Here is a 14007-nt window from a genome sequence, read left to right as displayed (position 1 = left end):
TCCCTATTCACAAGGCTAATTACTTTGTCAAAGAAAGCTATTAGGTTGGTTTGACATGACTTGTTCTTGACATATCCATGTACTTGTCACCTTATTATCTTCTAGAGATGTTTGCAAATTGATTGCTTAATTATTTGCTCCATTATCTTTCTGGGTACTGAAGTTAAGCTGACTGGTCTGTAATTCCACAGGTTGTCTTTATTCCCCTTTTTTATAGATTGGCACTATATTCACCCTCTTCTCATCCTCTGGAATCTCTCCCGTCTTCCATGATCTTTTGAAGACAATCACTAGTGGCTCAGATATCTCCTCAAGTCAGTTCCTTGAATACTGTAGGGTGTATTTCATCAGGCCATGCTGACTTGAAGACATCTAGCTTGTCTAAGTACTTTTTAACTTGTTCTTTCGCTATTTTACCCTCAGATCCTCCCTCATTTCCACTATGTTCGACGTCCAATTGCCACTAACCTTTTTTGGTGAAAACTGAAACAAAAAATGTCATTTAGCACTTCTTTCATTTCCACATTTTCTGTTATTGTTTCCCACCCCCATCATTGAGTAATGGGCCTATCCTGTCCTTGGTCTACCTCTTGCTTCTAATGTATTTGTAGAATGTTTTCTTGTTACCCTTTGTGTCTCTAGCTAGTTTAATCTCATTTTGTGCCTTGACCTTTCTAATTTTGTCCTTACATGTTTGTGTTGTTTGTTTATATTCATCCTTCATAATTAGACCTAGTTTCCACTTTTTGTAGGGCTTTTTAAAGTTTAAGATAATTGAAAATCTCCTGGTTAAACCAGGGTGGTCTCTTGCCATACTTCCTATCTTTCCAATGCTGTGGGATAGTTTGCTTTTGTGCCCTTACTAACGTCTCTTTGAAAAACAGCCAACTCTCTCAAACTATTTTTCCCCTTAGACTTGCTTCCCATGGGAGCTTATCTACCATCTCCTTGAGTTTGCTAAAGTCTGTTTTCTTGAAATCCATTATCTTTATGCTACAGTTTTCCCTCCTAACATTCCTTAGAATCATGATCTCTGTCATTTCAAGATCACTTTCATCCACTTCCACTTTCCACGTGGACATTGGCATTTCCGCCCACTTTCCCAGGTCCTTGAATTGTTTCTAACTAATATGGGCCTCAACCAAAACTTTGGATATGACCATCCCTGGACTTGAGGGAAGCTTAGGTCCTGATCCAGATCCAAGCACTGAGGCCAACTCCATAGAGCCATTCTTCTCAGTATTATTAATTTGTATTACGGTATCACTTAGGGGTCCCAATCAAGATCATGTCCCCACGGTGCTAGGTGCATAGTAAGAAACAGTTCCTGCCTGAAGAGTTTACTATCTAAATAGAAAAGACAAATAAAGGGTAGAAGAGAGGCAATATAAGTACAGAGAGGTAATGTCTCTTTGAATTTTTAAAATATCATTATAGAGCCTATTATTAAAACATACACCAAAATCATTGATGGACATCCTGTGGAAGTGACTGAAAAAGAAGTGACAGAAGAGAGAATTATTCAAGGTAAACTATATGAAGCACCTTTCTAGTCACACTGGCTGAAATTTACCTTTCTGCACCAGGCCAATCTATGCATTTCTGAGGTCCCACTCTGGCTTTTGTGGTGCACTGTGCAGAAAGGTGAATGCTATCCAAAATTCTTAAGCCCTTCCACTACTCCTAGGGAAGGCCAGCTCCTGGCTGTGGGTTGTACACAGATGTGTCTGCAATATTTTAAACACAATGTAGAAGTATCAAAAGTCAGCATGTTTCTATATTTCAAAAAGGAGTGTCTTTTGCAAACATTTCACTAATGTATGCCATGGTGGGTTTTTATTATTAATTATTAGTAATATTTTTGAGTTTTTTAAAAATGGGCCCATTTTCAAGATAAGAAGATTTCTGAGGAAAAAGGATAAAAAAAGTTCACATTGCTGCTATGGAAAGGACAATTTTATCAGTATTTCAAATAAAGCAAAATTTGGGAAGGTGGCAATATCTCCAAAATTAAATTTAAAATTTTAATATTAGCAATTAATGTATTACTAGGATTTAAAATAAATTAATGTATAATAAATCATTAATTAAGAAAAAATATAGGCATGGTGGGTAAAATTTTCAAAAGCACTTACGTGAATTAGTCTTCTAATTCCCATTTTGAAAATGGAACTTAAGCTCTTAGGAATCTAACTAAGTACCTTGGGAGAGTGGGTGGAGATCTCAATATTGCATTCTGGGGTCCTCTTTAATTATAATTTTGAACATGATGCTTCTGTTAAAGACAAAAAACATACTAGATGTTTCATAGGAGAAAATACATTAAAATGCAACAGTGTAGTCTTTGTTTCAATGCTGCCTCTTTTAAACTTTGTTTCAGGTCCTGAAATTAAATATACCCGAATTACTGCGGGTGGTAGAGGAGATACGGAGGAAAATTTGAAGAAATTGCTTGAAGAAGGTTAGTATTTTTCTTCTCAAAGAAAAATGTAGGCACCATGAGATCCACCCAGGTATTTAATTATTGGAAATTATGCATCTTATAATTTTAATAGATATACATATACAAGGTGGGCCCAAGCCACAAGTTCAGAGCTAGAGATTAAACAATCCAAAGTTTAGGAGTGCTGAGATCTGATCTATTATTTGATCTATTATAAAGATGTAGGGTTCCTTGAAATCTGAACCTCAAAGTTGAGGCTTGTTTGGATCTATATAAACATGTGCTTGAAATGCAGTAGAGAGCTTTATTTTTCAACATGTTGAGTTCCACATCAAGACAAGAAAAGAAGTCCCAGAAGCAGCTGTGAAAGACATACTACAAATGACCCATCATTGGTACCTGTCTCAATATGTACTTCATTAGCAATTCATTTTAAGTGGAACTGCTCATGTATACTGTATACCGAGAACTGATCAAAATTATTGCTTTTCTGTCATGATGATAACCGGATGTTTGGCATGGAACTTCTTATAATAAATGGATTTTGTAGTTATTCAGCTTGGTTCGTTAATGTAATGTAATGTAATTTAGAATTCTGAATGTCTTATGTAAATCAACTTTATGCCGTAAACATGTATCCTCTCAGAGGTTACCAAGGTGACCAAATTCATTGAAGGGGATGGTCATTTACTTGAAGATGAAGAAATCAAAAGACTCCTGCAGGGAGGTTAGTGAGTGTATGACAACTAACCTCTACATAACAGGTTCTGGTGATTGAAACCTCTCTCAGACAATTTGATCTCTTAACATTTTAAAGATTGACCTAGCTGATCTAGTTTAAATATAAATCTTCACCAAAAAAAAAAAAAAAAAAATGAAGTAAAAGGCCTCCTGAACTATAAGATGGCAAACTTTGAACAGCCAATTTTCATGCTCACATTGATAATGAACAAATAGAAGCTTGTTTGTTTTTTAGTCTTTAAAATGTTACCTAATTCAAACCTACGGGAGCAATGAAGATTTATTCCATTAGCTGCAAACCTTTTTTCCAGGAAATCGTTAACTTTTAGAAACACTAATGAAATGGAAAGTGTTACAAGAGGACAAATCCATTATGCTTTTCTGTTATCCAGAAATGAATATTCATTGCCCTCAAGTTAACAATCAAAGGCATGTTTAGCATCTCTCTTTGAATACTGACAGGTAATGTGGGTCAAAATATTAACTTTAATTCTCTTCAAGTATAGCATTCCTGGTAATGATTCTCTCTCTCTCCCTCTCTCTCTCAATTCTAACAGTTTTAGCAATAAATAACCAGTGGATGTAGAAAAAAGTAGAAAAATGTGTGCATATGAAATTATTTCTTTATCTATAAATATGGAATGTATTCTGCTTACTGCATAGATTAAAACAACTACTTGTAGTAGCAAAGGTGACAGTGAAAAAGAATTCAAGTATTCTGGGGAAATTTAGTATTGGCCTGACTAATAAACTCGAAAGGATATTTGTCTATTTCTCAAGTCATACAGTAAAACCTCTGATTTAGATTAATTGAATCCATTTCTTCTTGTCATCTTTTTATTAATGACAAGTTTGGAAGTCAGTGAAGTAGGTCACAAACAACCCTGGACCTAATCCTATGGACAAATTCAACTAGGCTCAGATTCTCAAAGGCATTTAGATGCCTAACTTCTCATTGGAATTAGGCACCTAAATACCTTTGAAGTCTGGGCCTTAAACATTTGCCTAAGTAAGGATTTAGAAAAGGCTACAGGATATAGCCCTTAGCTCTTTTATAAAGTAAAACCATCACAGTAAACACTCATTGGTCTACCTTATCTTAACTGGTAGACTCAGCAGGCAAGCAAAGGACTGGTCATAGAGCCTGAACTGCTGCATTATCTTTACTCATAAGCTTCTCTAGGTCAGGATTTAAGGAACTGTGATTAGGGCAGTGTGGGAAAGCTTGCATTACTGCTGAATATAGTGTATACATATTAGCAGTAAAATCTCCAGGGCTACCCATCTTTTATCTTTTACCTGCACTAAATTCAGTTAAAGCTATTTTAAAATTAAATTGAAAAATTACAAAAGATATAGCAGACAAATTAGAAGCACTGGACTAAATTCCATTGTCTACAGTGGAGGTGCAGAAGTCAAAAATGCTGAATTTATGCCCTAGGGGTGTGCAAAGCTCTAAAGTTGTGAATTAGAGTGGCCTGACACCTTGGATCTCTTCGGTATCTAGCTATTGCCCTAAATTATCAAGCTCTGCAATTAAATACAATTGATTTCTAAAGCTATATGACTCTACAGATTTATATAATGGTGATACATTGAGTATTAGTAATAAATTGGGTAATACAACATAGTCTCTTGAATTCTTTTCTTCTCCTTGCTATCATAAGGTAGTTAGTAAAAGCCTCTTGCTTTATGTAATGGAGCAAATGAGCGGATTATCGGTTTTTCTTCAGTCTTCTCTACACTTTTCCATGTTTTAATCAAGTCTTTTACACCACAGTACAGTAGTTCTAGCCAAGAAGAACAGCTACACATGCTGCATTGTGGCTTCTGTAATAATGGTGGTGATGGCTCCCTGCTCCCTCTGACTGCATCAGAGCACTTCTGTTTTACAACAGAGAATTCCCCAAGCACTTGAACAAACCTGAGTCCAGTCACAAATGTATGTCTTGCCTTTGTGCAAAGGAACATGCTCTCTAATGGGCTGTTATAAAATTATATATAATCCAGCAGAGCTTTCTGCACTAGGCAGGCTTTGTTGAAACAAAGCCCCAGTTCAGCCCTAGAGAAGGAGACTCCCCAGTGTCAGGGTTGAGAAAATTGGCAGGATTGTACAATGCTTATAACATGGCATCCTGCTCACCACTATGCCCCCAGAATGAAATGTGTCCTGACCAGGCACCCTTCATATTGAAAAATGCTATCCCAGATTTAACTCATTTGTTTTTAATGCTTATCATAGCTGGAACTGAGTACACCAAGGTTACTAAAGTAATTGAGGGAGAGCCACAGATTATCGAGAGAGAAATCAAGGAAGTCCATCTGGAAGGTTAGTTTGTCTAATAATGCAAAAGCACTGAGACCATCTTCATCTGCAGTGATCATCCCAGGTGGGGTTTTATAGTGTTTGTGCACATAAGTTGTTTAGCTCCGAAACTACAGTTTTAGCAGGAAGAGTTTTGACAATTTTTTTAAAGGATTTGATCATACGCTGACATTGAAATGACTCTCTGCAAAGTTTATTTTGAGGTTTATCCTAAATAAATTAATTGCCATGTGTAGTAGGCAAAGAAAAAGGTCTAGCTGCAAAATCTGGGCAAGAATACTGGAAAATGAGCATAATAAACTTACTGCCTTTTTTGTGAGCAGCACTATGAGAAGAATATGTAAGTTCTCAGTAACTTTAGTTTGTTTCCTGTTTCAATGTCCATCCATTAGGCTAGGAGTTCTCAACTGCGGGGTCACAATCCCGGGGGAGGGGGGGGGGAGAAGGGACATAAACAGGTGGTGGGTTGCAATCATTCTTCCCTTCTCATATTGTTAAATGGGAAGGAGGTTCCAGTTAGATGTTCTGGAACAATCTGTATAACGGGGGTGCTGAGAGCCATTGAACCAAACTGTAAACCCTGTATATGATGGAAACCACTTCAAGCCAGGGGATGCGGCAGGACTCCTAGTTCCAGCACCTGTGGTTCCAGTGGGATCCCAGTATTAAAAAGGTTGAGAATCACTGGAGTATGCAATGAAATTCTTAGGGACCACATTCATTCCTGGCTTATGCCTGGGCTGAATTTAGATGTTCTAGTTTAACTTGCAGTTACTTGTAAGTTGCTCACCTAACTCACCTACTGTGAGTTAAAACAAAGCAGTGATTTCTTGTGATATTTTTGTGTGTCCTCTTTGAACTAGCATTTCTAATCATTCAAGATCCGTTGCTAAAGTTTATCTATTTCTTAACTGTTCACATTCCAGATATAGGATACATAGAAACAAATATAGTTTCTGGTGAATGAAGTTTCTCATGCTATCTGAAGTACCAAGAAATTAATTTGTTTCAACTATATTTTCAACTTATGTTAACTTAATGGATTTTGCAAATGTGAAAGAAATTCAGAGGATAAATTTACAATATACCAGAGGATTTGTTTGGTTGGTTGTTTTTTACATAAATATTCACATTTTAATTGTTCAAAATGAAGTGTCGTATTTGTGTTTACAGGACTCATGATACATCTGTATAGATTAGGGGTGGCCAAACCATGGCTCGCGAGTTGCATGTGGCTCTTTTACAGTTAAAGCGTGGCTTGCAAAACTTCCCATACTCCTCCCCCCATTCTCCACCTACCAAACGTGGGGATGGAGGAGCTTTGGGCTCTGCCCAGCAAGGAGAAGGGGCTCAGGGCTTTATCAGAAGCAGGGTTGAAGCTCCAAGCCCTGGCAAGCACCTCCCATGGGGCTGGAGTCCCAACACTCACCTTCCCACAGCCCTGAGCCCTGGCAGGCACGTCCCAGCTCTCAAACATGTGAAGATTGTCATATGTGGTTCGGCGGGTCAGTAAGTTTGGCCACCCCGGTATAGATACTTATAGGACATATACTGCATAATGGTGCGCAGTAAACTCCGGGTTTGATCATACACAAAGAAGATGTGGAGCATTGTGTGTATAACTTCAGTGATAAGCAGGACAGGGAAGGCAGAGAAGTCTGATCTTCCATCAGTGAGAGAGATGCCCAGTAGCTTTGAGCCTAATAGCTGATGTAACTTAATTCAGTGAACAACCTCAGCTGGGAGGATATGTCCCTAAAGGGGGACCTGATTAGCATGGTGAGGCTTGCACTTAAGACCATGTGTCTGAATCAGCCATTTTCTGCACACATCTTCCACACTTTCAAGTGATGTAGGGAGCTTGAGACTCACTATTCCCCAGTGCAGAACTTCAAAACTTTACTTTGCTTGTAATCCAGTGAAAATAGAAGTGAAGACTGTAGATAGGTGCGAGAAACTAGTGTAGCCTGCTGTTCATTGTGAAGTGACTTCAAAGAAATCAAAGTGTTAAGGTAAACAAAGTAAAGTGCAAAGCTAGTTAACTGCATGTGTTAGTAAATACAGCCTTAGTCGGCTGATGGATTCTAAGGGGAAAACTCTCCACTCAGATCAATGGATCTTGACTCTAATATTTTGGTCTCCCTTACATGTTCAGAACTCCTATTGACATTAACAGGCATTCCATGCATGTAATATCCGTGGCAAGATCTGCAGTGAGGATGTCAGAGAATATTTGTTTTTCTTCCTCTGGAATTTGTCTCATATTTATGTTTTCTTGCACTAATCTACAGATGTGGGTTACAACATTTAGCAAATGCCTGTAGAGTCACAGATCAAATGGATATTTTGAAAAACGTCTATTAATTAAGAGTGCCTCTCCAACATCTTACCTGTAAGCCTCTCATCTCAAAAGAAGGGAATTCTGGGAATCTAAATTGTATATACAACGGTGCTGCGACATCACAATGCTGACTGCACTGTACATGGTTATTTGGAATTTCCAACTAGCATCTCAGGGATGGTTCATCTTTAAGAACTATAAAAAACAGTACAGGTCTTATGTTTATCTTCTGATATCAGTAAGTTATCAATTAGTTATCAGTGAGTTATCAACTACCCTTTCCAGGAAAAAATAGCTTGTCAGCAGCACAATCATCCTAACTCACATTAGGGATAATTCTGTAGTTTTAAAGGATTTTTTTGTTATGATTTGTAGAATGAACAAAATGACAATGTTTTATAATTTTTTCTTAGTACAAGCCTTTGTGTTGCAGGTCATCAGTAATCCCAAACTTGTTAAATACCTACAACAGTGTTGACTTCATTTTTTAAGCTATGAGTTTCAAATCAGCTGTTGATTTGAATTAGAATTGAACTCTAATTCAAATACTTGTTTATAAATCATTCCTGACTGCAATATTTCTATTTTGTAGAAGCACCAGCAAGGAGACCAAAACCACCCAAAAAGGCACAAGGTACAGGAAAGGAAGCATTTTCATATTATACTTTTTCGAAGGATATTTTTAAGACAATAAACCTTTCCTGAGACTAAAATACATTCCAGTAAAAAGAACGGTAGTCATTTTTCACTGTGTTCTTTTGCAAGGTTGGTAATGTTAATGTTTTTTTAAAACACTAATATGCCTGAAAAACAACTCCTAGGGACTTTGCTCTGTATAAACAGGGTTGCAGATTTCATTTATTGAAACAAAGGTTGAATAGTGAAAAGGTATTAACCAGTACTTCGACTCTGAATACAGGCTTTATAAAAATGGCATTGTGGAGTTCCATCTTTATTGTGTTTCACAAATTTGATATCAACCTTGGTTGCTTGATAAGTAAAAGGATGCTTTTTACTTTGCTAACTGCCAGGCCTGCAACTCAATGTGACATCTGAAAGTCAAGCTAGATACTTTGTTTCTCATGAATTGGCAGCTGCAGCAAAGATAAGCCAGTCATACCCTTGGCTACACTAGTGGAAGCCCATTGTCTCTAAATGATGTCCTCAGATGGGTTTGTGTAACATCGTTAGCTTTTACTGGAGTAGCAGATGGGCATCACTGGAAGATAGTTGGGTTGCATTTGGCCTGCAGCACTGATATGGTGAAGTCATTAAGAATTTTGCTGGCATAAGGAATAAATAATAACTGTGTAAGGGCCTCAGGATTTGTCCCACTAAAACTAGATATGGGATTAAGAGGGGTCTAGATTCCAAGTATTCTCAAAGTTTGGGGGTATTTGGATCCAGGGTTTTAGTGTAGCCTATTATCAAATGAGTAGATGTCCATGAAGTTCAAAGTCAGATCTGTTGACTTCCATTGGGCTATTTGAAGAAGCAAGAACGGATTTAGGACAAATTAATTTTTTAAATACTTTACTGACCTATTGACTATCCATTATATTTGCAAATAACTTTCTCCTATTATGTTTTGCCACTAGGAACACCACGGAGAAGGACAAGGCTAGTTCGTCCTTAGAGCTTTCCAGTGAGATAGAGTCCATAGAACTAAAAATGAATAGCCTGATCTTTGAAAGGAAAAGAAGTTGTTTTAAAATAAAATCAAAAGGAATGTGTCATTTGCTAATCAAGTATAAACTGAACCATGAGCCCACACAAAGGGTCTGATAGTGTAAACATTCACTACTGGGCTTCGTGCCCACTAGCATGAGAAGCATTATTTAGAGTGAAATGCTGGCCGCACAGAAGTCAATAGCAAAACTCCCATTGATGTCAGCGGAGCCAGGATTTCACCCTATGCCTGGTAATAAGTGTTTACAGAATTGGGCTCAAACTGAGCAGGGAACATTTCAGAATGTAAATTTTATTATTTCTTATAAATGAGAAATATACATGAAATTAGATCATTTCTAGAAATATATCATTTTGGTGACTTGATGATGGGTAATCTAGGGCGAGTTCTATAAATCTAGCACTTTTGGTTCAGTAATATCATGCATTTTGATGTCAACTTTCATCATGTTTTTAATGTCATTATGACACCAAAAACATTACCTTTTTTAAATTAACAATTATACCATATATTAAATGTATCATCTAGTTCTGCATTACATATTCAAACATTTCCTGGTAATATGGCTAAAGGATTTTCTAAAAAAATCACAAATGAATTTCCTAAAATTTATTTGGTGTAGGATTGTGCTGGTGACATTTTCATCTATTAATAAAAATAATTCCTATTATAGGAATCCTATAGCAGACACAAAACTTAAGATACTAAAGGGATAACATTTTAAGTAAGAATGAGCCCTTGAATTGTTAAAGCATAAGGGATAAATAAAATGTATGCAAACTGTTACCTCTGCATGGAAACAAGCATAACAATAATTGGGGCTTGATATGAAAGCTTTTATATCAAACATGCTTTGCTAATGTCTGGTACTAATGTGGGTTTGTTTGTAAATTATGTCATTTTTATAACTCCAGTTTTGTACTCATAAAATGTTTAAGTCATTTGCCTTTTGCAATATTTTTATGTCAAATGTTGGAATGCAACTATTTGAGAAGAAAGAAAAAAAAACATTTCTTCAAGGTGCCTTAATTCTGCAGAACCAAGGTTTAGGAGGAGTCATTAGATGTGCTATTATTCTTCTGTTTCGAAACAAATACTCATTAAAAAACTGGCTGAATTATGCTTCTTTTTATTTGTAAGTAAACCCTTTTGTGACAGGGCAAATTCTAAATATTCTTAAGATTCCCCAAGGTAACTTTTAAACAAACGCATTCATATAAACGGGTATATTTTTTCTTTTTCCCACTTAGCATATGGAGTTTATCCTAAACTTAATGTGTATGTGTAACCCACACACCTCCTGGGTGTGGTGTTCTGTTCCATCTATTGGCACCGAGACCACTTAGCCCTAGTCTACACTGGGCGGGTGGGAGTCGACCTAAGATACGCAACTTCAGCTATGCGAATAGTGTAGCTGAAGTCGGCGTATCTTAGGTTGACTGACCTGGCTGTGAGGACGGCGGTGAGTTGACCGCTGCCGCTCCCCCGTCGACTCCACTTCCACCTCTTGTGAGCTGGAGTTCTGGAGTCAACAGGGAGCGCGTTTGGGGATCGATTTATTGCGATAGATCACTATAGATTGATCACTACCCGCCAAGACCTGCCCTTAGAGAGAGTTAAATAAGTCTGCTCTACAGCCTTAGCTAACAGCCAGCTGGCTTTTAGCTCATGCACTAGAGGCTCATGCACTAAACTCCAGAGGTCCCAGGTTTAATCCTGCCCACCAATGACCAGGGTCTGTCAGCGTTACATCGAGTTTTAGCAGCACAACTCTGTAAGTACATAATCCATAGCCCCTTGAAGTCAACAGAAAGTCTCCCACTGAATTCAAGGGGCTATGGATCAGGCCCTAAAACACTCCATAGCAGTCCTTTGTCAATCAACTAGTGACTGACAGGGGTAGTTATGCTGTCAGCACCTGATAGACCATTTAGTCTTACTGGACTAATATAGTATCTTACTGGACTAATCCTAGTATCTAGGAATTTATATGGTGACTTAATATGTTGGGTGCCCTTTAAAACTGGGGACCAGATCCTCAGTGGTTGTATATCAGCATAGCTCCACTGATTTTATGCCTTGGCAGGAGGACAGCTTTAAATTCTTGCCAGGGCTGTATATGAGCTCTGCTGGTGGAGGCTGCCCACGAAAAGGCCAGTTTTAGCACATTTCCCCTAAGCTCTCAACTGTATGTTCCACAGTCCAGCTGGTTCAGCCTCCCTGTCACACTGACCTGCATAGTCTGGTGTGTTTTGCAAGATAGGAACTCATGGCCTGCAACTTTGAGACCTCTGCTCTTCTGCCTGCCTCCAAGAGACCTGTGAGGGAAATAGGGGATCTGGACAGGAGCTTACAGAAGATTCCAGATAGGGGAATTGATGAAGAGGGACTGATATCTTTTTCACCAGAGAGGAGGAGGAGAAGGAGCAAAGCCAGACCACAGCTGCCCCCCGCTTTCTGCTTCAACGATTCACATCCCAATTTACCTAATTCTTAAAATGGTAACAAACAGTCTTACTCTGGAGAAGTGTTTATTTTTTGTATCTCTTTGTGTCTCACAAACTTTTTTGATGCCTTCAAGCAAATACCTTCACTATTCACTAAAGTATGTAGTTTTGTTTACTTCCACTTTAGGTAATACACCAACATATATGGTATGGATTATATTAAGCGAAACTCATTTCAACATTTTCATTTCCTTAAATGGAGCTAAAATGTGCCTTTCATTTTGAATGCTTAGTTTAGTACAGACTGTATATACCCAACTGTACTATATACACCCTTTCAATGGAATTTTTTTCCAGCTGTCAAAGCAAGATTCTGTCTTCTTCTCAACACTTCTAAATTAAGAAAAATCAAACTCTGTGTGATCTGTGTGTGCACACATGCACCTACTTGCCCAAAACATTAGCCACCACAACTCACATTTCCTATAACTCTCTACATCTCCTATAACATTTTCACTTATTACACATGATGCTGGGGTCTACAGAGGAACTCCCTCAGAGATAAAAAGAATGTAGATAAAGATCATTTATAGTACTATCACAACCTCACAGCACTTTGTGGGAGAAAGTATGGGGAATCTTCTTTTCAAGGCTCATATTACACATGTGCGAGAGAAACAGTTGCAATGGCAAAAGTTCTTGAGACTGACAGTAAGTCTATACCTAATATAGCTTGTGAAAAAGTTCATCCATGTGCAACCGCTGTCCCCTCCCACTCCGCAATTAAAAAACACACACAAAAAACTGCTCCCAAAGACCTCATTGTCTCAAGCTATCAGGCTCAGAACAAAATCTTTGCAACCATTACTCTATCAGTTCACCCATACCATGTCATCTATAGAACAAGGTAATCTGTGAGGATGAGAAAAGGGAGCTGGCATTGAGGGGGAACTCTACTGATAGTCATGAGGAAAAAATGATGTCCCACCAGCCACCAATGAGTCCATTCATTTAGACCGTCGGTAACTTTGCCTCTATAGACGGATCAATAAAACAGTTCAGCCGGTATGCCCCAACCCCAAACTTTAGCAGATAACAGTTCATAAAACAGGTGTCATCATAGTAACATAGCCAAGGAGTCAAGGGACAATGACCTCTGACATGTCAAGCCAGAAGAAACTTCTTCTGTGTTGGCCCAAACACAGAAATAAGCAAAAATATAGTTTCAGCCCTACAAAGTGTGAAAATGTTGTTAGAGTTGAGATCAGCGTAGGAAAGTGTCAAGAACTTTTTTTTTAAAGAAGAATTTGAAAGAAAAGGACAATTGGTACACAGGAATTGTGGGGAAGCATGGGGGATATTCTTCTGAACATGTAGAATAGCATGAAAGAAAACACAAAGCTGAAAATGTGGAAAGAAGAAGGAACTTAGGACAGAAATAACGTCCTGGAACAGACCTGGCAGATCATCAAATACACCCTTCTGCAAGGCTAGGTTATAAAGTGTGATTGTTGGCTCACTTAAGTCAGTAAGAAGATGTGTTTTCAGTGAAAGAAAAATGTGGATAATTATGCTGATATAAAATTGTCATGGTTACTGAGCAAGCTGCAATTTAGGCCCTCAAGGGTACTCTGGCTATCTTTACCTCCTTGGGTGTAACTATGTGGTATTAGCCACACTTAGACTGGGTCTCTGGGCTCCAGCCTCCATGTTTCCCAACATAATAATGAAACAGGCTCAGCTGAATTTGGCACCTGCAAGCCCTCTGGGAGCCTGGGACCAACTAGCTGATTAAAGCGACTCAAAAACAACATCTTCACAACAACGGTATGAAGTACGCAGAGCAAAGGCATAAAACAAAAAAGGCCTATCTGCATATTTCCATTGCCTAATATTTCCTTGCAAGCTTTAGTGAGCTCCATTCAGCCCAGTTACCACTATCTGAGGATGAGGCCGCAGCATGCTTTCTGTGTCTTGTTCAATGGGTGTGCCAGCCTCAGTCTGCAGACAACCATTTCT

General features: G+C 38.2%; 1 protein-coding gene across 7 annotated transcripts in view; it reads left to right on the top strand.

The window, feature by feature from the left end:
• The window catches only part of POSTN (periostin), a 49884-nt gene extending 39226 nt beyond the window's left edge, over window positions 1–10658 (top strand). For 4 of the 7 annotated variants that reach the window (XM_084619227.1, XM_084619229.1, XM_084619228.1 and 1 more), the window contains 6 exons: window positions 1438–1527; window positions 2381–2461; window positions 3090–3170; window positions 5427–5513; window positions 8444–8485; window positions 9450–10658. In XM_084619227.1, the coding sequence (XP_084475353.1) occupies window positions 1438–1527; window positions 2381–2461; window positions 3090–3170; window positions 5427–5513; window positions 8444–8485; window positions 9450–9487 (419 nt within the window). In that variant the 3' untranslated portion in view covers window positions 9488–10658. Of the gene's footprint in view, window positions 1–1437; window positions 1528–2380; window positions 2462–3089; window positions 3171–5426; window positions 5575–8443; window positions 8486–9449 lie in introns of all 7 variants that reach the window. The other 3 variants (XR_014710242.1, XM_084619230.1, XM_084619232.1) reach the window with 3 other exon arrangements.
• The last annotated feature ends 3349 nt before the right edge of the window (window positions 10659–14007 follow it).

Source organism: Lepidochelys olivacea (assembly GCF_965140295.1).
Source record: "Lepidochelys olivacea isolate rLepOli2 genome assembly, chromosome: 1".
In the NCBI taxonomy this organism is placed as follows: domain Eukaryota; kingdom Metazoa; phylum Chordata; order Testudines; family Cheloniidae; genus Lepidochelys; species Lepidochelys olivacea.
Note: the sequence above shows the minus strand (reverse complement) of the source record. Positions and strands in the feature narration are given on the sequence as shown.